This window comes from Chanos chanos, chromosome 6 (genome assembly GCF_902362185.1).
Source record: "Chanos chanos chromosome 6, fChaCha1.1, whole genome shotgun sequence".
NCBI lineage: Eukaryota > Metazoa > Chordata > Actinopteri > Gonorynchiformes > Chanidae > Chanos > Chanos chanos.
The window spans coordinates 29551611-29577549 of NC_044500.1; the positions used below are offsets into that span (position 1 = coordinate 29551611).

A 25939-nucleotide genomic window follows, 5' to 3' on the forward strand; every position below is an offset into this window, starting at 1 on the left:
AAAAACAATTGGAAAAATTCTCAAGAAATTTTCAAATAATGAAAAGGCATAAAAAGAAACTAGAATATTAAAACCAATTCACATCTCCTAACAAGCTGTTTTAATCAGTTCCAACTCAACGGCCAAAAAATACACCAAAGAAAATTGATCTTATTGAATTAAGTTATGATCTGTAAGTTTAAGTTGATGTTGTAGGCTACTTCATTAATTTTCGCGAGTGTGTGTGTGTGTATGTGTGTGTGTATGTGTGCGCCCGTGTCTGTCTTGCTGTCTGACTGTTGGACTGTCTGTCTGGTTGTCTGTGTTTGTGTCTCTTATCATTATCGAGCCATCATTCCTCATACAGCTACTGATTCCGCTTCAAGTACTTCCAAGTGGCCCATCATCTTAAAAAAAAGAAATTTGTTAAAAAATTGACGTCTACTCCTATTTCATATGTATGGTGGCGTGTCCTTTTTTCTTTCATTCACTCATAGCCCCAAACACACCATCAGCAAACCATTTTGAGCGGAGGATTCTGTACCACGAATTGTACTTAATACAGCCTTCAAAGCGAAATCGTCAGCAAGGATTTGCTGATCTGGTTTAATCGATTAAATTAACAGCATGCGGAATTTTTACTCTATGTGGGACCGTTTCTGTTTTGCAGAAAATATGATATACGTTTACATGTAATGCATAAAAAACAGAAAGTACCTAGTTGACGTTTACCATGCTATCTTAACATTCTTTTCAGGGGAGATACAATTTAATTACGTTAGTGTTGCAGGATTTCATAACTCATTACATCTGTGTCGAGCAAAAATTAAATTTAGCTCGGATTTTCCGAACGAATCTTACGCTGTTTTCTGTTTTGGGCCGATGCAGGACTGTCAAATTACACTGAATACAGATTTGTATCGAAAAACTATTTCATTAATCTCTCCTAAATTTTCTCTATAATAAACGAATATTATTTAAAGCAAAAACATCCATTTCGTAGTGTACTCTTGGTTTTGAGGTCTCAAATATGTGTCTGTTTTTTTTTTTTTTCCTTTTGTGTGTGTGTGTGTGTGGGGGGGGGGTCCTTCTATTTCTTGGGATCTCTTTCTGGGATGTTCCCAACTGACTATTAAATCATACTATCAAATAATAACTGCAATAATTTGAGTTGTTATGTATCTTCAGCACACACTTTTGAATGTGGTATTCTAGCAGTGATAATTACCCACAGACTCTTGTTGTTTACTTGCACAAAATGTGCCGTTGCTGTTGCTTTGTATTTATGATGTCTCTTATTGTATAACTGTTAATTCAAATAAAGAGAGAAATCATCATGTCTTGTCTAAAAAATCTTTAAACGGGGTTTTTTCGTCCACACTACAATTTGCAAAGGTAAAGGTATACACGCAATGCTTATTTTGTATCGATTCATGTTTTACCGTAGCTGGATCAATCGCGCTCAGCCACCCTACTAAAGTGGTCTTACATCTCAGTCCACTAAACGTCAGATGACATTATATGCTCCGATCATAAAACACAACACAGAACACTTTCCCTTTTTGACATACTTGTTTGCATTGACATACTAACAAGTTTAGCTAGTTGCTATATATTTCTCCTAACTAACTGTTGCCTGCACTGATTAGTAATTCGGACTTGATTTTATTTGAGTGCATAATCATGAGTTACTCTTTGAGTCAGACAACATAGTGATAACGTTGCGATAGGCTATTCAAAGGCCAGCACAACAAAAACGCGATATCCCATGAATATCCCACAACTGAATAAAATACAGTTTCAGCTTATTGACAGGCCTAACAGTTTTAATGTTTTAGACGCTGTTATAACAAGTATAAACATCGATAACTGGCATACCTATCCAAAAAATAGAGAAGTTCCATTTTGTCGAAAACTTTTACACTGTAAATGGTAAGGCAACGTAACCACTACAACAGGCAAACAATGCGTAAAACTCCCGACAGCCCAACCAACTCAGATATATTCACCCATCAGAGAGCTAGTAGGCTATATGTCACCTATTCTCTCTGCACAGTTGACTAACCATCACAAGTAAGAGCTGTTGAACAATCAATATCTCTGCACATGTGTACGTCTATAGGAATATCAAATTTTAACTCTTCATTATTATTACAGCATAATTAAGAAAGAATCTATTATAAAATCTCGCACCACGTGATACATATTAATTAAGAAAGGGAACAAAAATCACCTGAAAAAAAATGGTCCTCTAACATATTTGTGTAATGAATTGTTAACAAACGATTCATCTTGAGTGTCACGAAAGCCATTTTTCTGATGTATGAAGAACTACCGGATCACAAGGTGAGTTTGACTTCAGAGGTAGTGTAGAAAGTACCCCGTAATGTTGATTCCGCATCTGCTGCTCCTCCATCAGTAGCAGTGAGGACAGTGAGGTGAATATCAGACCCACAGTTAAAACTTTTGTGTGTAAGCAAATGTTTCTATAGAAAATGACTTAAAGTAATGCCAAGTAGAGCTGTAATCATAATCCGAGTCAAAAACATCCAGTGTCGCTGTCATGCCGTATCAGGGTCAACCCGCAACCATGTTTTGGTCCAAGAGTGTATCTGAGCACTACTGTACACAGTGTCACGTTTTAGTTGTTCAATTAATCACCTTGAATCTATGACAAAGCAGTGCTAATATATGCAATAATTCACACTGTCCTGAGTGCATCCTTTGCTGTGAATAAACAACCAACTGTACGAAAAGTCACATTCAGGAATATTTTGTAAAGGTTCCCCGAAGATTGATTTAAAAATGTGTGTGCACGTGTTTAGGTGGATGGATGTCTGTGTCTATCTATTAAAGTGAATAAGGGAGTGAAATAGGCAGACTAAGCGACAGATAAGAGAATCCATACAACGTGTCCAGGTGTGACTCTCACCAAAGTGTTTTTAGGCTAGGATACTGAAGAATGTGCCTCAGTCAAAGTTACATTCAGTGACTTGGCAGGCATGGTTATTATTATTATTTTTAATTTCTCAAGGTCAGATGCGGATATTACACCCTACACGCTCTGAAATAACATTTGGATAGTACACAACAGCTTTCCGGTGCATTTGCTTTAGGCCTATGTATGTATTTATTTCTCCGAAGGTCTAGTTAAGTAAAAAAGAGAAAGACATTTATACAGTTTGTACTAGCCTTCAGTCGACCACACCTGTACATAAATGCAGCTATACCAAATGCACAGCAGTATTTTGGCGTCACTGGACTAAACGAGGTCATGGGTGGTGGAATGCTGTTTATTGCTAACGTTAATTACGTTGAGTTAGAGTAATATTGCGAACTCATAAACGCTTTGAATGCCCCAACTAGAAAAAGTATCTCCAACAGGAAAGATAGGTCCATATGAAAAGCCCGTTTAGTTGTAAAGTAATTTCTATTATGACGGCAATTCAGCTGTGTCGCAGTGCTGTTTAGTCCTCAAAGAAAGGTGAGCCAGAGAAACGCAGGCCTCTGTCGCCACATAACCATGGTGACGTGAACATAAACGACTGTAAGTTTCATGACAACGAAAAAGCAATGATTTCAGTATGTTGAAAGGTCACCTTGAATCACAGTGCATTGAAGTTATTCCCAGAAGATGGTGTCTAGTGTTTGTGAGGCATAACGTGGACGAGGGACATTCCCCACAAAATCAGGCGAGAAATGTATGTTAGTGAAAAACCGCCAAATTACAAAAGTTGCATTATTTTCTTTTTGCATCTCCGGACATGAAGGAAATAAAGTTGTTTGTGAAACCTCTTATATCTTAACACTGACTTCCCTTAATTCATACCCCTTAATATTAATATATTTGAACCGAGAGAGAAGAAAAACGGATGATGTAAAGATATTTTTCCACGGCAGCTCCCGGCAAGTTCAAAATTGCAACTTCTCTAACATTTCATGCACCAATAGTTCAGCCAACTAAAACGCCCTATGCGGAAAAGAAACCACTTACCTTTTACAGAATTCGGAAGCGTTATGTTTTGCTCTGCTGTATTTAACTATGCAATATGTAGGCTTATGACTTGTTATATTGAGTTTTATTGAGTTTTATACTAATGCGTATACTAATGCGTACAACTACGTATTTATTTAATAGTTATAGTAATGCGTATATTAATGCGTATACATTTCAACCAAGATTTCCGTTTCTTTGATGGCGTGATATATTAAATGTTCAGTGTTATTACAGGTTTGTAATTATGGATTTGGAAAAAAAAAAAAAACACCTGAAAGTGAAACTGGCTGGGACATTCGCGCTGAAATTTACAGGTTGTGTCAAATTACTCATTCTTTGTATCCGAACAGTTGTGTTATATTAACACCACATCATTTTGGCTGTTTCTCTGAGATCAGGGTTAACGGACTGATCTTTTCATGTATCCAATACTCTCGAACGCTATTTGCAAATCTTCCTCTTAGGAATAAAGTGGAATCATTGACTGTTTCTCAGCAGACATTTCCATTAATAAGCCGTCTGGGCAGTTCGTAACTATTTCACTGTGCTAGGCAAAAGTAGTAATTTACTTTGAAGTGTGCTTCATTGCAAGAAGTTGTGGCCACCCAAACTGGGTATTAATTCCTGTCTGTTTCCTGGATCCTTAAGTGAATTACAAATACGAACAAGAACATTTTTTAAACTAAATATTGCCAAAACCAACTCAGCAGGTTCACACATACAAGCTATAGAATGCCGCAGTCTTTTTAAAACCCTCCTGATCACTCTGTCTGTCCGCCCGGCCAGCAATCTCAAGGCCTGCGAACATCAAATGAAAGAGGACTTTTATTTGCTATACCACACAGTTTACAGCCCCAATTCGACAGCAGGCTATAGACCTCTGTTAGTGACCATCACATAAAAAGAACGGAAAGAGAGAGTGGAGAAAATGGGAGCGCCTTGGGTAGGTGGCGACAGTGGTTCATTTACAATGCCATTTGCGGAGACAGTGAGAGTAATCTGGCGGAAATGGACGCCCTTGATGAAGACAAACTGACGTAATCAAGGCAGTTTCTTGTTGCCGAGCCAGGACGTCAACCCCAACAACATGAAACTACCTAAACCACGCATCAGCTGAACGTGACAGGCTATCCAGTGAAAAATAATCAGAACATACCGATAAAAGAGGCGGATAATACGAAGTGCACATCGTTCAGGAAGCAATATTAAAACGTAAAATCACACTGAAAGCGAACACAAAGACACAAACAAAAAAGCCAAATGTAAGATGACAACAATGCAATATATCTCTTGAAGATTTATCAGATAGATGGCGATTTACAGCCCCATTCTGTTCAACAGAACTGTGCTCATATGGAACATATAAAATGGACTTATTTTGCATAGCCTAATTATTTGAAAATGACAAGATCTAAGTCCGCTCCTCACCAAAGCTCACAATACCACAACATCATGACAGCCCAAAACCAACCTTCATTCGAGAGTGCAAAGATCAGTCATGTCATTTAGCGTAAGAAAATGATCGGAACAAATCCATCTTTGTTCCACCAAGACATAAAACATGACGATCCACATGCCATAATCCAAAGTCCACATAGCTGCAACACTCGCGCGCATAAGCAATAGAAAATGCATGCGTTCTGCTCGAATGTTTCTCGCAGCATGAGAAAACCTATGTGAGAGTCTTTCAGAATATTTAACATTATAAAATGTAACGTACCGCCAGATAGGAACATGTCAAAGATCCCGCTAAGCTTTTCCATGTTCAAAAGCAAAGAAAAACAGTGCCAGTGCCTGGTCCTACCTTTGACTGCCTCCCCGGAGATCGCCGCTCGGCGTCCCTGTGTTCGTCCAACAGTGGCTTGTGTGTTCCATCATATCCATTCCCTTCTATTTCTCATCCCAATGGATTTTTGTTCCACCATTCAAAACGGTCATAGCAGCCATTGTGGGAAGAAGCTGCACTGTCCACAGTGCAAAAGCAGCTCCATCGCTAGATTTCTCTCCGCGCCTAAGCCCGTCCTCCTCCTCACCTTTAAAACGCATCTTTACTGCGGCGGCAGCACATTATATTTGCAGATCATAAAATCTAGCTCCGACGCTCTGCTTCGACCACACTGACATTGCTATTTTATGACCTTGACTTATTGTGGTCACCTGGCTAATATTTAAATCAACGTTATGGACGGTCTTTCACTTACAGTAAAACTGCCAAGATCACTCTCACTCTATCTCTCTCCTTACTCTTTCTCTTTCTTCAGAGGCCTGCCATAAGGAAATTGAGAGGAGAAGATAGAAGGTAGATGAGAAGCCCAAAATCCAATCTTTGTGCAATTCTTTTTATTAATATTGTTTGTCTAACAGGCCTTTAATATTGTTGTAGATATAATCGGAATATCAATGACGTGCATGCATTCTTTATGACACATAAAATACACAAGAAGAAATCTATAGTAGATCTCACAGTTAAGAAACAGACAACAAATAGCACAAAAGAGATTAAATATGATTTTGTCAAACCTAAAAATAGACACCACCTCCTATTTTGGACGACAATCACATTTAAAACACATTGCACAAACAATGATGTAACTTGTCATAATCTATCTACAATAATGTGCAACTCTAGGTCTTAAACATACTCAAAATGTCAAATTTGAAAAGCTTCAGGCAGTCAGAATGCACCTCTTTGATATGCTAATTAAACTATGTAATACGACCCTTATCAATGTAGGCCTATATCGTTTCGCGACAGATTCAAGAGTTTTTTCTCTGCGTGATAGTGTGCATATTTCGTTTGTTTATGTGCGCAAGATGCTCAGGTGAAGTTGTATTCCGAGGTAAGCTCTCGCACCCGACTCTCGCGGTGGAATTTCTTAAGCTTCATGCGGCGGTTCTGGAACCAGATCTTGACCTGTCGGTCTGAAAGTGCGATGTTTTTGCTGATCTCCAGGCGGCGCTCGCGCGTCAGATACATATTGAAGAGAAACTCTTTCTCAAGCTCGAGCGTCTGGTGTTTGGTATATGGACATCTTTTCTTGCGGCCGCTCTTCGCTGTCAGCCAGTTGCCCACAATCTTCTCTGGTTTCGAGTCCTCTGTAAATAATCAATAACCATAAGATAAACAAATTAGTGTGGGCAGTTCACGTCAAGAAATTCCTTACATTAATGTGCTATAGCACCGAGAGCACCTTAGGAAAATACGCTTTTATGGCGGGTTCTCTACGTTAACAGGCCAACTGTACATGTTCTTATTTTCTTATTTGCACGGTGTATTTCCGTTAACGTGTCTTATGATTTTCTTACAGTATCTAACCAATATAATTTTAATTTCTGATTGGTAACGTTGGGAGGTGGGGGGCATCTTTTAAAGAGCATAATTAAGATTTATATTAAAATGTGTAAATGTGTATGTATATTACGCAAACAATTAAAGGCATAATTAATAAAAATCAACGCGGCGTGTTGTTCAAATAGCGTCAGCATGACGTTCTGCAGCGTGATGTTGGATGCATATCTGTGCTAATTCCATGGGAGTCTAAAACGAAATCCTAACCGACCGCTTCTCTTGTCATTACAGTAGAGCCTGTGGAGTAGACCTGTGCTGCTTCCCGGTGAACAAAACCACAAAGGCGAAAGAATGAGACCACAGCTCTACATGTTACTGAATAGCCTCTGCATTCCTTGGCTTACCACGAAACGTTTTTTACAAAAATACGTATCTCCCTTTGCACGACTAAAAGAAAAACTAGGAGAGAGCATTTTTTCGACTGAACAAAGATATCCAGTGGATGCTGTAGCCTTGTTCCTCAGCATACCACTGTATCCGTGTTTTGTATCTTTAATGCATCAAATGTTGTTTCAAAAGGCTATAGTATTATGGCCATATTGGCCCTAAAGGATTCTAAAAGGGGCTAAAATATATTCTACGATTTAGGCATATATGAACTGGACCGACGACACAAACAGCAATTCCTTTGGTAGAACTGCTTCATACTTTACCATTTCTCATAGAGGAGAAGACTACAGAGAGCACTAATGTTTAATCAAAACCATCGATGAATTGCTGTTCGAGAGCGAAAGCTTTTCCTGCGGGCCTACTAGCCGAGGACAGCAGCAAAGACAAAAACGATGATAGTTACTCAACGACCAACAAACCAGCCAACCAACCAACTAGCTAACTAACTAACTAACTAACTAACTAACTGATTGACTAGCTACTACTACAACAACAACTACGACTACTATTACTACTATTAATTGTTACTATAATGTGGCGTTTTATTCATTTAACTATTTTATTTACTGCACGTTGTTATAAATATTAACATATCCCTGCATAAACTGATAGCGATTAGCTACTGCAACAATTGTGGTATTTTTTTCCACATGTCGCTGTGAAGCAAAGCATGTACTGCTGATAGTACTATGATAATGTGCATCGAAATATAGGCACTGTTAATAGCCTTTGTTAATTATAATTTTGTTAATATCCTTTAAGACCAATTCTGCACAAAGAAAATCTAATAGCTGCAACTCGTACTCTGGGTAATAATCTATAAACAAGGTTTTGTTCTGGACGGCTGTAAACTGACAAATTAAAGCAGTATTACAGTCAAGGTTCTGATAGTGAAGTTCCGATAGTGAATTATTTTCTGCGAATTATAATGAGATGAGCTCTCTGTTCTACAATGTGGTCATAGTATGAAGATTTTATTACTTAATACAAGAACCGCTATGACCGAAACCCTTTAACGGCGTTGAAGTTTGTAAAAATGTTCATTTTCATTGAACAATCCCTTTTCCCTTTCATTTGTCAATCGTTTTAATCGTTTCTTTTTTAAAACTAGTAAAAGTATGATATTTTTGTGGCCGCAGTACAGAAGATAGTTATACAATACGTTTATAACCGTACAAAACGCTTTTCAGTAATTAATTTCGGCGAAATATTTTTTTTACTTCAGCTATATTGTACAGGAATAGACCAAATTGTGAGATGACAATGATTTAACAACTATTTCTTACTACAGCCTCTATTTGTTGTGCTACTAGCCTGCAGGCGTATCATTTGTGGATCGAAACGACTGTGTTACAGCAGTAGCAAGATTACAAATAAACAAAACCAAACAGCTGAGTAATGTATGACCTGAGATGACCGCATGACTTCAGAAATATAAATTTATCTCAATTTATTGTTGATCTCTGTCGCCTGATGATGAAATACGCTTAAAGAAATGTGCTTTTTCAATTGTAGCTACTGAGCAATGTCAAGATCACGAATTATCCTATATGCAAAGTACCATAATATTACAGAGTTACCCGCTGCATTAACATAAGAGTTTTATTAATACAAGGGATACCTCCTTTGTTTCTTTTTTAGGTTAATTTTTTTTGTTTATGACAGACAAAAGTACAATTAATGTATACACCACCACAAAAATAATGTGTATATTTTGTACTGTACAAAATCATCTTGTTCATGTAAGCAACGTGAACAGTGGGTTTTACTAACATGTTATAACATTGACACGGATAAGGACGTTATGTAGTAAAGTTAGCGTAATGAAGTTTGCCTCGCTCGCAGATCGACTAGTTTATTTGGTGAACTTTAATAAAGACCTACCTGTATATGCAACTAATTTAATTAGGAAATAATCGAAGCGGTACGAAAAAAGGAGAAATCTGATTTAAATGAGAAATAGGCGAATGTGTATGAAAAATTGAAAACTATCGACCTGGCAAGGCCTCACTAATATCTCTAAGACACGGCCAACTTCACAGTCTTCTCGAGTTACAAAAGAATGTGCGATGTGCGTGTGCGTGCGTACGTGTGTGTGTGCGCGCGTTCGTGTGAATGTGTGTGAGTGTGGTTATTACCTTTCACTTCGCTGTCTGAATTGTCTGTGCTACAGTCCGTCTTGACAACATTCTCTTTTTCTGACAGTTGTTTAGCTGTGTCGACCTCACCGGATTTACATGCGACACCCTGGTTAACTCTGCAGGTGTCGTTGAACGGCGCTGGAACGAGTGTCTCAGGTTCAGGTACACAAACTGGATGATGACCGGACTTAAAGCCACCAGTCTTCTTCTCAGTCGAGTATTCAAGACGCACAACGGAATGTCCTTCTTCGGTATCGGGAGTTTTACTAGAGCTGGTACTGACATCTGTCATTCTTATGTAGGTACATGCTTCAGTCGTTTCCTTCCTTTCAAACGTGTCAGATCTGTACAAACAACCAAAGAATCCCTCTTCAGACGATGACACAGGGCATGGGAACAAGGGTCGGGCATCTGGCTGCTGTCCAATGCAGATTTTGTGGTCTTCCTCTAAAGTGTTCATCTGAGACAGGTAATTGTGGTGAGGGTAGGGGCCAGCGAGTGTGTTTGTTGTTAAAGGGTGTCCCCGTTTGGCGAGCATCGATGAAGAGATTCCATAATTTCTCATCGCTGAGCAGTCATACTCGACATTTTGCATGTACATTCCGGAACTGCCGAAATAGCCGTCACCTCTGCAAGCAGAGGACACTCCTACAACAGCGTCCATGTGTACAGTAGAGGCGGTGGTGGACAAGCCGTCTGGGGACTCCATTTTGTCACTCCCACTCTTATTTTGATACAATGCCTCAGATGCTTCCAAGAGGATTATGATAGTAGGGGTCTGACATATTTGTGCTGGAGGGAGGGGTGACATCCAAAAAACATCGGCAATATGATTATGGATGTACCGCTGGGTCACGTGACTGTCAGACCAATAGGAGCTTGAATGTGGCTTTGATGCGCCAGACAGAGCAGACGTCATGGGGTCAAGTTGGTGAGATTCACATCTTTTGTGTGGAGCAATGGCGCCATCGTGTAGGCTACGTGTTGTAACTGCACCGCCTCGAACAAAAGAAAGTGGACATGGACATTCGCCGAGCTGCAAAGTAGGGTAAATCAAAACAAGGCGGCACGGTCCTACAATGCATTTTCCACTCTGTCTCAAAAATATGAATGCTACATATTTATGCTTCAAGAGAAGTGGATCTTCTTATTCCTCAACTGGTCTGATTTTTTTTTTACTTTTGACAAGCCTTGAACACTGACGAAAACCTTTTTGCTTTCAAAATGAAGCAAAAATGTAAAAGTAAAACATCCTTTCCGCATCCGTATTAATGATTGTATTAATATGTAAAGTGCAACGAGAAGCTGTTAAATAGACATTCGTAATGGCTTTGCTATTTTGCGAAAGCGTCCAGAAGAGATGCTGCGAATCTAGCCGCTGTGGCACAGTCATTTTAATTTTCAGCAGTTTATTTTACATTTCATTGTCATTGAATGGGGCGAGATTTTCTTTGTAAATGAGTAGCCTAATTCAAAAAATATTTTAGACATATCCCACCTAACAATGTGCCGTATAACCATATCCGACTATGTGACAATCAGTGAAACACATTTGTACTGCCCGATAGTATCATTTTGTCGAGGACGACATATTATTGTAAACTCTTCTACATGGCAGATCGGTCTTCTTCTATAAACCCAAGCAATCTTAACATCGTATTTCGCGATTAGTCATTAACAACCCTTTACACTACTCGTATTTACACTTAATTTGTAGACTGCCCTTTATTACAGGTGTAGATTATCCTGTCATTTTAGTTTACAGGGGAAAGGGATCCATAATAAGAAAATAATTTCGACACTGCTGAATTACAGGCCTGTGCTTGTTGTCAGTTATTGTATTTTTTTAAACTGTCCGTATGTAATTCTTACTGACACGGACATGCTGCCTTTCTGAGCACCGAATATACAATCTAAAACACAGACCGACCAACTTTAATTTTGTGTTTAAAATTTCAGGGAATTTATAGTTTCTCTTTAAAACATCATATGTTATATGGTCGCTATATGAGACATTTTATCTTATAATTCTGCCCATGTTGAGAAGATAGAAAGCGGGGTTGGGACAAAAAAGCGTGATCAGGAGAACAAGGAAGAATACGAAAACTGGTAATTACGTCTGGAATCTACATTGTGTCGCTTTCGTTCCTGTCGATAAAATGTGGCATGCAATACTTGATTTAAAAAATACTAGACACTTTCATTCATTTATTTTCGAAAAACGGACGTTGAGCCACCAAGGTGTTCTGATACTCTCTGGCTTTACAGACTCCTAAGAGTATGTATATATCAAGAACAAATTAAAGAAAAAACAACAAACAAACAAAACATTTATTGGCATTCATTTATTGGCTTGCTTTTTCTAACCATTTAACCATTTGCCTTCAGTGAACGTGGAGAAGTCTCGCATTCAATGGCGCAGGGACAAGAAGGTCGCTGGCAATGACCCCGTCATTCCAGCATCGGGTGTACAATTTTTTCCTCTCTCTTTTTTCCCCTTGGCTCCACAGTTGGTGTGGTTGGGGACGGATAATAATATGATTATTTTTACAGCTTGGGCACACTGTCTGGCAGAGAGCGGCAATTATTTTGTACATTTGTCAGGCTATAATTGCATTAATCAAAACAAAGTATTTTACTCTGCATCTGTGGGAGTGATAAGAACTATTGAGTTGTGAACGTCGTAATGGCGTTAGAAGACAGAGAGGCTGTAGAAAGCGCAAAATTTCCCTTATCGCAGAAGTCATATTTTATTACTGCGTTGTGAATTGAGTGGCAAACGAAATAGTGCGAGATCACGCAGTGAAAGGGCTTAGAGAAATCAGTAGACCAGACTGCATGGAGTCACTCTATTATTATGTGAAGCACACACAAAAACTCAGACACAGACAGGCTACATTAGCGAGTTTTGTGATTGTACACTGTACAATCATACCGCTCTTCGAACAGTTCTGAGGAATTTGGAGATGAATTCTATTTATGCCTAAATTCCATTTATTTCGAGTGTTATATTGACTGCGATAGTGATACTGTAGATAGACTTACTAATATGGACAACATCTCAAGAGCAATCCCAGTACTGAGATAAACATTCTGATGTATTTAACAATAGTCATGTTCATACATCAGCCAGCTCTGATAACACCGAAACATCTCCTTTCATGAAGCTGTGGCGGGCCCACTGTTTCTAACTTATTCTGTATTTTAAATCCGAACAAATGCATAAACATCAGTCATTGTCTATGCGTCCGGATAAAAAAATGGCATAATAACGTGGAAAATATTATGATTGACACTTCAGTTTTGGACGCAAAAGTGGTACAACCGTTCTTCTTCACGTCACAGAGCACCTTATCGGTAAAGCTGTTAAGACTTCAGGTGTGTAGTTTTTACAATGGTCTTTCGGTTTTGCAACAGCGCCTTGGTGACTGATAAAATCAGTATTTTTAAAAATGAAAGCACAATCTACTGGATACTCCAGGTATTCATCTCCTGTGATGTTTTGCTGTTTCGTTCATTTTTACAAGAAAGCGACAAAAAAGAGAAATGATGGTTGGGTTAAAGCAAGGAGTGGTTTAGGAGGCAGTTAGACACCTGGTTTACCTGGTCATTTCGCAGGCTTGTCAGGAATGCTGTTCAGAATTCAAGCAATTTCCAAAAGAATTTTGGAAAAATTGTATTAGTTATACAAATGCCTAAAAACCCATGCCCATGTCCGGGTGACACGTGTTTCAGCTGATGGGGACAGTCGCTGTCTTTTTCGCTGTGACCATACAGTGGCTGGTAAGAGAGAGTGACACACAGTCACCCCACCCCCCCACACACACATACAAACAACGTCTACTTTCATTAACACAGACAGAAAATCCGACGAAATCCGACTAAAGACGAAATACATCTCCATTTTCGCCCAGTTAGCACTTCCTCATTGTTTCCAACGTCTTTTATTAACCAGTTTAATTTGTCAGACCTTTTAACTGCAGATACTATGCTCACTTGTGAAAATTCTGTCAGCTCCATTTGATTTGGTCCTTTGTTTAATTATTAAAGTTTATTTATTTACAAACTGACATTGTCACACTTTCTACTGTAGCCTACGGGAAACACACATACACACACGCACGCACGCACACGCACACACACACACACACACACACACAGAGAGAGAGAGAGAGAGAGAGAGAGAGAGAGAGAGAGAGAGAGAGACTGTAAGAGTGAGCAAACTCGAAAATCCTAAACGATACAATCCGTGGACTCACATTTGACAAAAACTTACATTATGTAAGCCATAAATGTTACAGATTTTTCTCATGTGCGTGTATGTTTAATCGCAAGAGTAAAAACTGCACCATCCTTAAATTTCTATATAAACAGCGAAACAACAGCAAATCTGATCATACCTACACACTACATAGTCTACATCCGAATTCGAATAACCCTAATGTAGATGTTTCAAGAACTATGTGCCAAGGGAAAATAAACGCAAAATGTTTTACTAAATGAACAAAAAGCAATTTCAGTCGTTTCAGAGAATCCCTCAGTAACTCTTCATCCAGATTACTAGATGTTGGCTATTGCATAGTCGCACGTCTACGTCCATAGAACTTTGGTGTATCTCGGATTATCTAGCTCCTAATTAAAAGTAATTTTCAGGTAAAAACTACACAAATAGCAGAAAAGAATGCAGCAACAAAAGTGCTATTTACTTGATTATTTTGCTGATATAAATGACCGTGAATATAAGTTTTCTAAAGGCAGAATTTCAAAGAATAAAGTTAACAAATGCGACCGCAATACGCCTTAATTCTCACGCACTGTGACTTTCCCTTTGGATCAGCGGAAGGCTTCCTAATGTACTGTTGACGTCAGGCTGTTCTCTCTTAGCACGGAAGCGTTGTCTTGTAGCACTAAACCAAAAGAGACATATTAAACACATGAAAGCACGCCACACACTTCACTGTAACCAAGGATTATCATTCACGTTATTGTATTGAGATCATAGCCCCTCCCTTATCACGATATTTATAGCATTGCTTGAATACATTGCTCTGAACACCACTGAGGTGCGAGCCTCCCGTATGAGTGACACCAGAAGCCACCAGACAGAATGGATCATGTATGATGTGGTCCAGACACAGCTACTTCATAGGCAGATGGGCTGAGGAGGAAAGGAGTGGGCGGGAGTAAATGGAGGCCTGACAGCCTGATGCAGAAGAAATCGGTCCGTCAGTGTGAAAAGCCTGGACGTCTTTTCTCGGCAGTTCCGTAGCAAGAAATGATTGTGCGAAAATGCGCACAGAGACACACTCCCTCATGCCTCCTCCGCTTGCTTATCAAGTGTTTTTTTATTTACTTTGATGTTTTATTTGTGAACATACATAAAATATAATCTACTGCACATCAAAGCAGACCTATGTACTTTTGAACAGGTCTTTACTAAGAGGAGAACATTCTGAGAGAGGCTGGTACAGCAGTCAATGCCGTTACGGTGGCTTTAGACTGTTTTTCAAGTATGAAACACGATCTTCCAACAACGGGCTCTCAAATGACTGTTATCCAGATGTGCAAGGAGCTATTAAAGCATTGGGAAACTCTGCCATTATTTGGTCAAAGACACCCGTGGTGGTACCCCTTGAATAAAGGTCAGAGTAAAGGAGTCTTTTTTTTTTAAGAATTTCTAAACAACATATTAACTTTTGAAAAAAATTATTTAACTACATGTTACCAAGTAGCTATGACATGCAGATTTGCCCGTGATTCAACATACTTCTTTCCCCCCACTATTCAGATAAAGCATGACGTAATACTAAAGGCATCATTACGTGTTCTTTCTCTCCGTAACAAAATAAATTATTAGAGTAGTGAATCTAACGATATATCTACCAAGCAACCACCGAGGGGGAAATGAAGTGAAAGAAATAGTAGTCATGGGGTACGTCGGAATATATTTGTTTACTTTCTAAGCCTGTATCAGTCTAGCATCTATTGTGGGTTTTTTTTTTGACAATTTCCGCGATCTCTACATTCTTTATATTTATTCCATGTAATGTATCTTGAGAATAAATGCGATTTCACAGTCAAAATGCACATAACGTTTTCAACTCTTAAAAAACTATGTATGACACATTACCCATAAAAATAGCAGGGCTTTCAAGTCACCATTTTTTGTAAGATACGAGGTCAGTGGTCGGTTTCCTAAACACCCCCTGCTCTCTCTCTTCACTCGCGCTGGCTTCTCATTGGCCTGCTCTCGCATTGGTACCGACGTTTCCGGGAGTAAAGCGTCCTTCAGATGGAACTTTATGGTGTGGGGTTAAAGGTGCTGGCCTTGACTTCACGGAAGTTCAAAGACAATATCTCTCCGCCGCATGCAACCAAATAAGCACTCCCCTAAAGTCCCAAAGGCTCCAAATAGCAATATATACGCATTCATACATCCCGGTCCTCCAGAAATGCGTTTGGGGTTGCGCATGCACGTGCCAGTTCACCTAGCTAGCTTTAAATTACGTGTAGCGAATGGTCGATAAAATAGAGTTTCCCTGACCATTTCCGTGTAAATCGACGAGGAATGTTCAATTCTATTCGTCTTAGTCTGAATATCGCCTCGCCATTTTAGCTGAAATTGTCCATTCGACAAACTAGGCCTTAAGTGGGAAGATGCGCATCACAACAGTTTTCGCATCAGATTTTTGTTGGCTGACGCGTGGATTGCTATCCCTGTTTGCACCCGTTTTACTGAGGCAAGAATCTCACGCCACTGGGCAGACGGTGCAATTAAGTGAAAAAAAAATAGCTATTTAGTGCCTGGGTCTTTACGACAGTGTCTAGACTAGACGCATTTTCAAATGACCACTGGATATTTCTTTAAGTGCCCACTTCCCACCTCAAGACCCTTCTTTCGCATATACACATTCAGAAACACACACGCACGCAGACACACACACACACGCAGACACACACACACATACACACACACACACACACACACACACACACACAGAGAGAGAGAGAGAGAGAGAGAGAACTTTTCTTCACATGTGGGCTATACCTGGGATGGGAGTAGGCCAAAACAGTTTTAAGTAGTTCCTTAAATCCTCTGCAGACTTCGGCTCTTTAGCTGAATTAGCGAGACAAACCGTTTGGCTGCACACCTATGACAAATTATTAATCAAAGCCTATTAGTTGTCAGCTGTTTTTGGGAGAACAACCCCTTTATGTTTTAAGTTACTCACACAGTCAACTTTTCACAACTATTAATTTGCAAGAGGAAATGCGCCCTGATTTGCCAATTATAGTGTATGGGTTTGGGGGCACATCAATATCATCAATCTTCCTGTGAACATCTACAAAACGCAGCAGTGGTGCAAGCGGTTTTGACGACGTGTGTGCATTATTGTGATTAAGCTTCATTTTCAGTTTTATTGCAAAATTTTTGCAGAAGATGCGCGACTATACGATCTTTAGTTCTTGCTAAGCAAGGCAGCCTTGGAGAGTGATGACTCCGAGAACAGTTGATTTTTTCTACTTTTCTTCCAGTTTAGCCACCCAATACTCCACAACTGTTTACAATACGGGCTTAATCTATCTTAACCTAAACCTGTCTATTGTCAGTATGGACCGATAATCTAATTAACGGTCCATAACGGCAATAACGGACGTGAAAATTAGTAATATATGTCTCCTTTTCACAGTTCTCTTTTAATCCAGTAAAACCCTAACTACAAAGAAGCCGCAGATTCTGGTTCAAGGCAGTTATTCCAAAAACAATTTCTGGTTGTTTTAATTTACGAATCACATTTTATTTTACATTCTTACTTTGATGCATATAAGTTTTTGAACTCCTCCCCCTGGCTTATTATGTAAACAGCAAGCATTAAATCATAGCTTACAATGGTGACGAATTAGAAATCCTACAGCATCGAACCTGTTTCTTTTTACAGTTTTTGCAAACAGTAGATAACGGGACAGTCATAAAGAAGTTGACAAGAACATAAAATACATATATACAATTAAAATAATAATATTGCATAGTCACAGGGTCGGGATATTCTTGCACCAAGTGCTATCACACTTCACGGTCGCAGCCAGCCTATAAGCAGGGTCTTGAACAGCTAAATTGCGGTAGAATAACCGAATGATTTTGTCTCAGCAAAACGACGACGACGATAATGATAATAATAATAATAATAATAATAATAATAATAATAATATGAACAAAAAGAGTATCGACAATATATGGCTGAAAAGCTGAATCGGTTAGTTAGTTTTTTTGACAAACATAAAAAAAAACAATATTACAGAACCATTTAGAAAGAAATCTTCGTCTTAACTCGGAAATCAATCCGAGCGGCCTTCATCAATGAATATACAAGCCCCTAGCGTCTATCTCAGACTCAGTGGATCCGCTGAATCTACTGGAGAACTTTCCGAAAAGCCACTTTTCTGTTACCGAGACCTGAAGTTGGTGACATGAGATAACGACAAATAAACACTATTTGAATACGCTATTTGTCCTCCGTGTCCAGTCCTTGCATGCAAAGGCCTACAACATTTTAGCTGAGGTCGGCGTTGGCTTCCTTCTCGTGGACTTTAATATGATGGAAATCATATCATCAGTGATACATTTTTTTTTACAAATCTAAATGGGCAGTTCACAATAAAGGGTTTCCAGAAAAATACTGCAAACGATCTCGGCTTAATTTCTTTTCTTTCATCCGTCGGTTCTGGAACCATATTTTAACTTGCCGGTCGGTGAGGTTTAACATTCTGGAGAGCTGAAGCCTTTTCTCCTTGTTGATGTAAACGTTAAAGAAGAACTCTCTTTCAAGTTCTCGGATCTGAAACTTGGTATATGGACATCGCTTCTTCCTCGTCCGCTGGGTACCTTGGAGCAATTAAAAAGAACAAAAACAAAAGGGCATGGTCAACCGTGTTGTGAACTCAAAAAATCTCTTTACACAGAATAAGTGAGTTGGGTTTCATGAGCCTATTTAATTTCTTTTAAAGTAAACGCTGTACTTGCTATTAGTCTTATGTGGACAGTTATAAATAAGATATTTACCTGACTTCCAACTGATTTGTTATGTCAAGAGTACAATAGTGGTAAACGCATGCAGTTTAGGTATTGTAAACCGTTTATATAAAACACACAGCATACTGAGGCTACATTTCCTCTCCTGTCCAACACTCCTTCCTCTCAACTCACAAAATCCCCTGCAGGAAATAAATAGGCCTACTATAATTTTATATATCAAATGACTGGTGCGTTAACAACACACGGAGATGAGAAATGGATAGCACACGATTACTGATGTATTTCTGCTTCTTCTCGAATAGAGGGACAGCTCATGTCAAAACACTGGCGATAATGTAATTTTTTATGCAAGCCCTACGCAGAAAGAATTCGGAAAGATTAACCACTAACTTGATAAAGAAATAAAACACGTAGCAGTCATGTATTAATACAAACATTATTCATGTATACAGAACCGATGAACACATTCGAAGTATTTACTAACAGCAAAATAAACAGAAGCAGTGACAGAAAAGAAACTAATGGCCCACAGCACCATGATAGCTTACCACTGAGAACAAATGTGTCAACTGGATGTCACATAGTGCGAACGCTTCAGCGTAAGTGTATTCTCAACACAAAGTATATAATCTCAACTAAAAAACTAAAAAACTAAAATCATTAAAATATTCAGCGACTCTTTGATTATTTGTAACAACTTATATTGTGTGTGTCATACAAAAAATATCGAACAGATTTCGACCAACCTTTTGAGCTGTTGTAGCTCAATGAGTTTAAAATGCATTAAGGAGAAAACAGTTATAGGCTGATAAGCCTATCACATAATTGGAAAGAAAATATCACTATCACTGTACTGACCTCGCAGGTTACAATTTGTCTTCAAGGGAACAAAAATGAAAATGTAATTTTGAACTCAGTATAATCAAAGACCCTTTTGTTTTTTCTGCACACGGCTGTTGCTTTCCAGCTACGTCTGCTCATTTCGATCAATTACAAATTAAAAGCATATCAGCCAACTTGGAAACACACAGCTACTTGAAAATACAATGATTGCGACACTCCATGAAGGCTGCTAAAAATCGCCAGTCGCCAAAAGCACCGTTCTGCCCAATTGCTTTTTACCCTCAACAGCCCTGCTAAACATCCCTTAAAATGCCCAGCGCAAGTTCATGATCAAAGTTAGCATTTGTCACAATAGCGCGCTCTTAAAATTTCACAGACTCACAGATAGCTTCGCCTGTGTGTAACATATCGTTTTTTCAAAGCACTTTCCCATCGTAAAAATTCTTCTTGTTGGAAGAAAGAGCTTTGTAGGTTATAATAAAATCCTTTGAATGCTTATAAAACTCCACATAAAATCTGACCGACGAAATACGGAGCTGGTCTCTTAACCTTTTTTCTCCCCTTTACAGCGGCGGGTACGTACTAGTGTGGCCATTTTTGCTCGCGTTGTCGTCTTTCGTTCCCGCCGAGGAGGTACAAGAGCCCGATGTTGTGTTCTCCTCTTCATCGTCATGCTCTTTCTCCGTGTTTGCGGTGCCGTGCAGGGCGGTGGACGCCTGTGACGCCGAGTCTGGTTTGCCTGCGTCGCCTTTCTGTGAACAATTCTCCAGCGAGCCGCCTTCTGTTCCACAATGGGCGCTATCGAAAAAACGGTCGAAGCTTTGCGGAAGGACGTTGTTCTTGGCAGCGCTGGAGTAAAAACTGGTGTTAGTATGGTTGGAACCGGGGTGGTGGTGATGGTGGTGGTGGTGGTTGTATACGCTCTCGTTCTTCATCAGCATTTCTGTCATGGTGGATGATGGCGGAAGGCACTCTCTGTGTACCAGGTCCTCTCCCGTATAGCAGGATGCATAGTTTCCCCTGTGGTGCCACTTACCCGACGGATCCAGCCCGTAGGACACGTCCCGAACCGGTTGCACTTGCGAGAGGTTCGCTGAATAGGGGTAGGAAATCTGTCGCGACGGGGCCTGTGGCAGAAACGAAGAGACGGCAGAAAATTCGGGCACGTAATAGGTGCAGCTGGGGAGGTAAAGGTTGGAGGCGCAGCCCGCTCGCTCCCCAAACTCGGAAGTCCTGTCTTTTCGCGTCTGGGAGCAGAAGTTGCTCAGATTGACCGAGTTAAACATCGTTCTCCCCCGCTCTCCCCGCAACTATAGATAGATGTTTTGGATTCGAACTGCAGAAGGGTAAAATTTGGGAAGGCAAGATGACGCGCTATCCGTCTAAGTCACCCTCAGACACGTGATCGAAAGTAGATATTGTCATATATCAATTTGGAACCTTTACATGTGTAGGAGTGGTTCACTTAGATAAGATATAGGAGGTTGAGGCGATTGGTTTTCAAAGACTGCTTGCACTTTATGAAAATCAATGACAGATATTTCACTATTTTCCCTGCTCCAAACGCATAAACATTTCAATCAAATTATGAACAGGTTATAGCACATGCGCAGTGATATGATGCATATGTTAGACAGGTAAGGTGATTATTATTATTATTATTATTATTATTATTATTATTATTATTATCATTTTCTCTCCTATTCGTAAAATCGAATTAGACACGTTTAACGCGTACTCTCTGCTATGATATATTTACTTAATAAGCGTGGATAACGTTGGTGTCGTACTAATTAACATTACTCTTAGAGTTCTCAGCTGGCAGTACAACTAAATGTTGAGAGAAGACCTGTAGAATTATATTGTTTGACTTTCCTGGGGGCAACTTTTTCGTGTGCATCGCGAATAACACAACATTCACACTTCTGATTTTCTTTGTTATATATTATTATGCTGAGTATATAACTTAATTGTTCTTGTGGTGCTGCGAAATTGTCTACAGTAGCTTAAGCTACAAACAACGTTTAACCGTGAATTCTCAGAATTAAAAAGGCAGCGCCGAAAATCGGCTGTCATGACAAATTCGAATACACTCAGAATCAAAACAGTGCAAAAACGATTGTGAAAAGCTTTCATAAAATGGCTAAATGTTTTTGAGGTAGATAGCCATGCACGGTTTAAATTCTCCCTTCCCCCTCCTCTCCGCCTTTCTCTCTCGTTTGCACACGCTTGCCCCTACATATTTGCTCTTACATATTTTTACACTCAGATACAAACTCTTTTACTCTGTGTCACAGTGATAGATACTCTTCAGTCTAAAAGCAACACATTGTATTTGCTGCTGGGCGCTCTTAAACCACTTAGAATTATTCGATGTGCATAGCCTACATATGTATATATGTAACCGAACACAATCTGAGATAAACCATAAACCATAACATTTCCATATGTACATGAAGGTTTGCAAATATCTCAACAACATGCAACGCCATTTGCCTACAAAGGTCACCGTGTGGATCCGCTGATTTCGTTGTCTTCTTTGGCATGATCCTTAAAGAAGATACCAGTGGTCAGATATTTCCTAGTCTGGTTGCTGTTTTATCATGCACATTTTGCTCTTGTTTAAATTAAAATGCGCTTACTTAATTAATGAAATGTTATTCACAAACTGAAGTTGTTTTCAAATATCACCTATGCTCCTTTATTAAACGAATAAGAAAACTTACTGTCTATAGACTGTTCATGAATTTTCAAGTGAACGCAGTTATGCCGGTAATGTGTGCGGCCCATATCCCTGGGAATACAGGCATAGGTTTTGGGCAGTTCGTTCAAAAGCCTCTTTTTCAGCAGATAGAAGGTTTGACGTGCAAGACGCCTTCAATCAAGTACAAAGGAACCAGACAGCTGTCCAGACAGCACTTGAATTTGACCACTAAAATCCTTGGAGCAACCAGGCCACCATAAAATGCCGAGCAAATGCAAGGGGCTTTTCTGTGCAGAGAAACGTTGTAGGCTACAGTCTACAAAATTAACTTCCGAAGCTACCTCTCCTTCTGTGTCATGCAAACACTCGTCTGCAGTTTTACATGTCATAGTAAATATTTACGAAGCTTATATTTAGCTTATCCCCAACCAAAAAGTGTCTAACTATGTGTGAACAGCGTTAAATATTCTATAAAAGTATGACACAGCAATGGAGTCCAACGTTTGAGGAATCAGAGAAGGAGGTTCACGCTTTAACTTCACTAAGTATAGTGTTACAAATGGGGTTTGTGTTTAATGATATCTGTATATCTCTTGTCACACTGAGTAAAAGATTAGATTGAATGTCTGCACGTACGTAAACTGCGCCCGGAGAGCGATAGAACTAATAAACAAATAGCTCAACATAAAAAAGATATCCTCTGCCTAAGACCGTGTGCCACATTTGCGCATCTCTCTCTACTTTTCCTTGGTATAACAAGTAATGCTACCGTACGACATAAGCTGCCTGTTAATTTCACCTACTCATGTGTTACTTCAATCCCATATTAAAGATACTCATTTTCAACGTCTACTTGTTTGCGGGGGACTCAAAGAATTTCTGGCTGCTCTATGGTGTTTACCTGTCTAGTATAGATAAATAGCCTACTTGTTTACTCTTCAAAAGAGGACAGTAGAGTTCAATGATAGATTTCGTTCTCAAATAAAGTCATTTTTGGGCTACCATTGGTGAGTGTTGCGCTTTCTTTTGCTGTCATTAGAGAAAAAGGCTATACACTTCGGCTTGAGAAATAGTGAATACAAACCCAAGGCCAGCACAGGTAGGCAATACCAAGAAGCGTAAAGAGGCTTTTAGGTCCTCCGGGTTACATTCAGTAGAGCGCTGTTGTAAATATTTGCCATTCTCTGTTTGAAAACAACACTGTTGGGGAGCAGACTTTACGACATGTGTCTGTCTGCGGAATCCAAGCAACGCTTCACCACACTTTACTATAACAGTAAAAAAGTGAGAATTACAGACAGTTTCTTGGACCTACGAAAAATTAATTCTGAATAACACATACCAAGACAAAACTGACCAAACGCTGTCTACTCGATATCGCTTAGGACGATCGTCCACGTTTCCTTTTTTGTATAAATCGGCCAAGAAACAAGTGCAAAACGCAGCAAGCACGTGAAATAACATTATTGTCCCCTCATGGCTCCGATAATTTTAACTGGATGTAAGCCAAGCCATTAAATTCGGTTGTATGAGCTGTGAACTGTGTGAAGCATCTACAAAAAGAACCCATGATAATACCGACATCTCAGAAAAACCAGTGAGCCGTGTTCTGTGGCCTACTCTCACCGTGTTGTGGAAACACTCACTGACTCACACATACAGACACATACACATACACACACGTACATACACATACACACACACACACACACACGCACACACACACACACACACACACATACACACACACACACAAGGAATAGGTTATAATTTTCACACTGAACCGTTCAGAGGTTGCATACTGTGACGATGAGAACAACATTGTAACACAATGGTTTCTGAGCGCATCAATGCTCAGAGGCAATACCGAGAAAAAAACACAGCAAACATATTGCTACTTAATATCCTCCATTATTAAAAGTTGTGTACATATTAATTTATATCAGTGTCTTAAAGTACACGCAGGTTAAATGAAACATTTCGATACCGTTATCACCATTTAATGACGTGATTTATAAACTGGTATTCCACCTCTCGACCATAACAAACAATAATTGTGTTGAAAAAATATTGAAATAGTTCCACGCTTTGGTTTGGTATCACAGCAGTGAGAATGGTCTCCAACCAAGCGACAGAGTGTTGACAGAATAGTCTTCGCTTAGTTTTCGCTTATGAGATGAAATGAGATATCAAAACTACTACAACACACTTTCTATAAACAGTGCAAATGGTTATTTTTAAAAACCTTGTTAATAATACGATTTTTGTGGAAATATTTCTATTACAGTTTAAGTGGGTTTAGATGTAGGACCACGAGGCCACAACACGTTGTCATATACTTGTCTCTACCTCTTTTTGGTCAGTTCAGTTAATGTTGCTAAATACAAGACACAGAATTTGAGAACATAGCAACATAGGCTCGATGCTAAATCTGAGCCACACATTTGATGAACAGGTAGGGTATTGTACAGAGCCTCGGGACAAAAACATGCAAACACGAAATATGTAAAACACTCACACACACACACACACTCGCGAGCGCAAACACACACACACACACACACAGAGAGAGAGAGAGAGAGAGAGAGGGTTGAGCTGAGAGAGAGAGAGAGAGAGAGAGAGAGAATGTCAGCCAGTCTTAAAGACAGTCTGATGCGGACTGTCCAGAGACTATTAGGACATCATTACATCCGAAAGGTTAGACTTCATGAAATGCTTAAATAATGTGGCGGGACACATTTGATTCCATAGTGAAACCCTTCAGTCATACCCTTCACTATACAACTTCATTCAAAAACAGTATGAATTTCGTTTTGCGAACCCGTTATTTTTAAATAGACAATAACGTGCTGATTGAAAAAAGGGAACATAGAGATACTCTCCCTTCAAAGTTCGCATCAAGATAAGTCTTTAAGTGTTCAGAAAACGCAGATACCAGAGAGAAAAACATATTAACACAGCTAGTAATAATACCGTCACCACCGTATCTACTACAATGACTTCTACCGAATACAAAAATAAGACTCATAATATTTTAATATTTAAAAATAAGAGTCATAATCGATACTATACGCGCTATATGAACGGTAAATATTTATTCTTACACATCCCTTTCATTGAATTCGGCTGATGTAGGTAACAGCTTGATTAATAACTTGTTATCATAGGTAGTGCAATGGTAGGCTATGGTAGTGCAATGGTAGGCTATGTAACAGATCGCACTTTTAGTTAATATCCTTCAGAACAGAACAATATTTGCATTATTTTTGTACTGGCAGTCATTAAAAACCATGATACTAGCAATGTGGGAAATATTTAATGTTATCAAGACAATCGATAAAATATACATCAACACTAACAAAGATAAAATATTTGGGGGAAAAATTTCTATATTAGTCGTCTTTCCAGCAACCGTCGAGGATTTTGTGAGTAAATAAATGAATGAAGTCTTGTTGTGGCGAACCCATCATTAGCAAATTGAACAGCACACCTTCAACCACTG

At 39.2% G+C, this 25939-nt stretch overlaps 2 protein-coding genes across 2 annotated transcripts; both read right to left on the bottom strand.

Annotated features, from left to right (window-relative positions):
- Window positions 1-6794: 6794 nt before the first annotated feature.
- Window positions 6795-10565, bottom strand: LOC115815292 (homeobox protein Hox-C10-like). The gene is made up of 2 exons (XM_030778249.1): window positions 9854-10565; window positions 6795-7072 (listed from the first exon to the last, which is right to left on the bottom strand). The coding sequence occupies exons 1-2, from the start codon at window positions 10563-10565 to the stop codon at window positions 6795-6797; spliced, it is 990 nt and encodes a 329-aa protein (XP_030634109.1).
- Window positions 10566-18507: 7942 nt separating this feature from the next.
- On the bottom strand, window positions 18508-21158 carry hoxc11b (homeobox C11b). The gene is made up of 2 exons (XM_030777166.1): window positions 20317-21158; window positions 18508-18740 (listed from the first exon to the last, which is right to left on the bottom strand). The coding sequence occupies exons 1-2, from the start codon at window positions 21017-21019 to the stop codon at window positions 18508-18510; spliced, it is 936 nt and encodes a 311-aa protein (XP_030633026.1). The 5' UTR covers window positions 21020-21158.
- Window positions 21159-25939: the final 4781 nt, after the last annotated feature.

What these genes read in the sequence shown, in the direction of transcription:
- LOC115815292 (XM_030778249.1), bottom strand. Translation starts at nt 10,565, where the DNA reads ATGGAGTCCCCAGACGGCTTGTCCACCACCGCCTCTACTGTACACATG. An exon ending in TTCAGACAGCGAAGTGAAAG is followed by an intron (nt 7,073 to 9,853) that starts GTAATAACCACA and finishes GATTATTTACAG; the next exon opens with AGGACTCGAAACCAGAGAAG.
- hoxc11b (XM_030777166.1), bottom strand. Translation starts at nt 21,019, where the DNA reads ATGTTTAACTCGGTCAATCTGAGCAACTTCTGCTCCCAGACGCGAAAA. An exon ending in GAGCAAAAATGGCCACACTA is followed by an intron (nt 18,741 to 20,316) that starts GTACGTACCCGC and finishes AATTGCTCCAAG; the next exon opens with GTACCCAGCGGACGAGGAAG.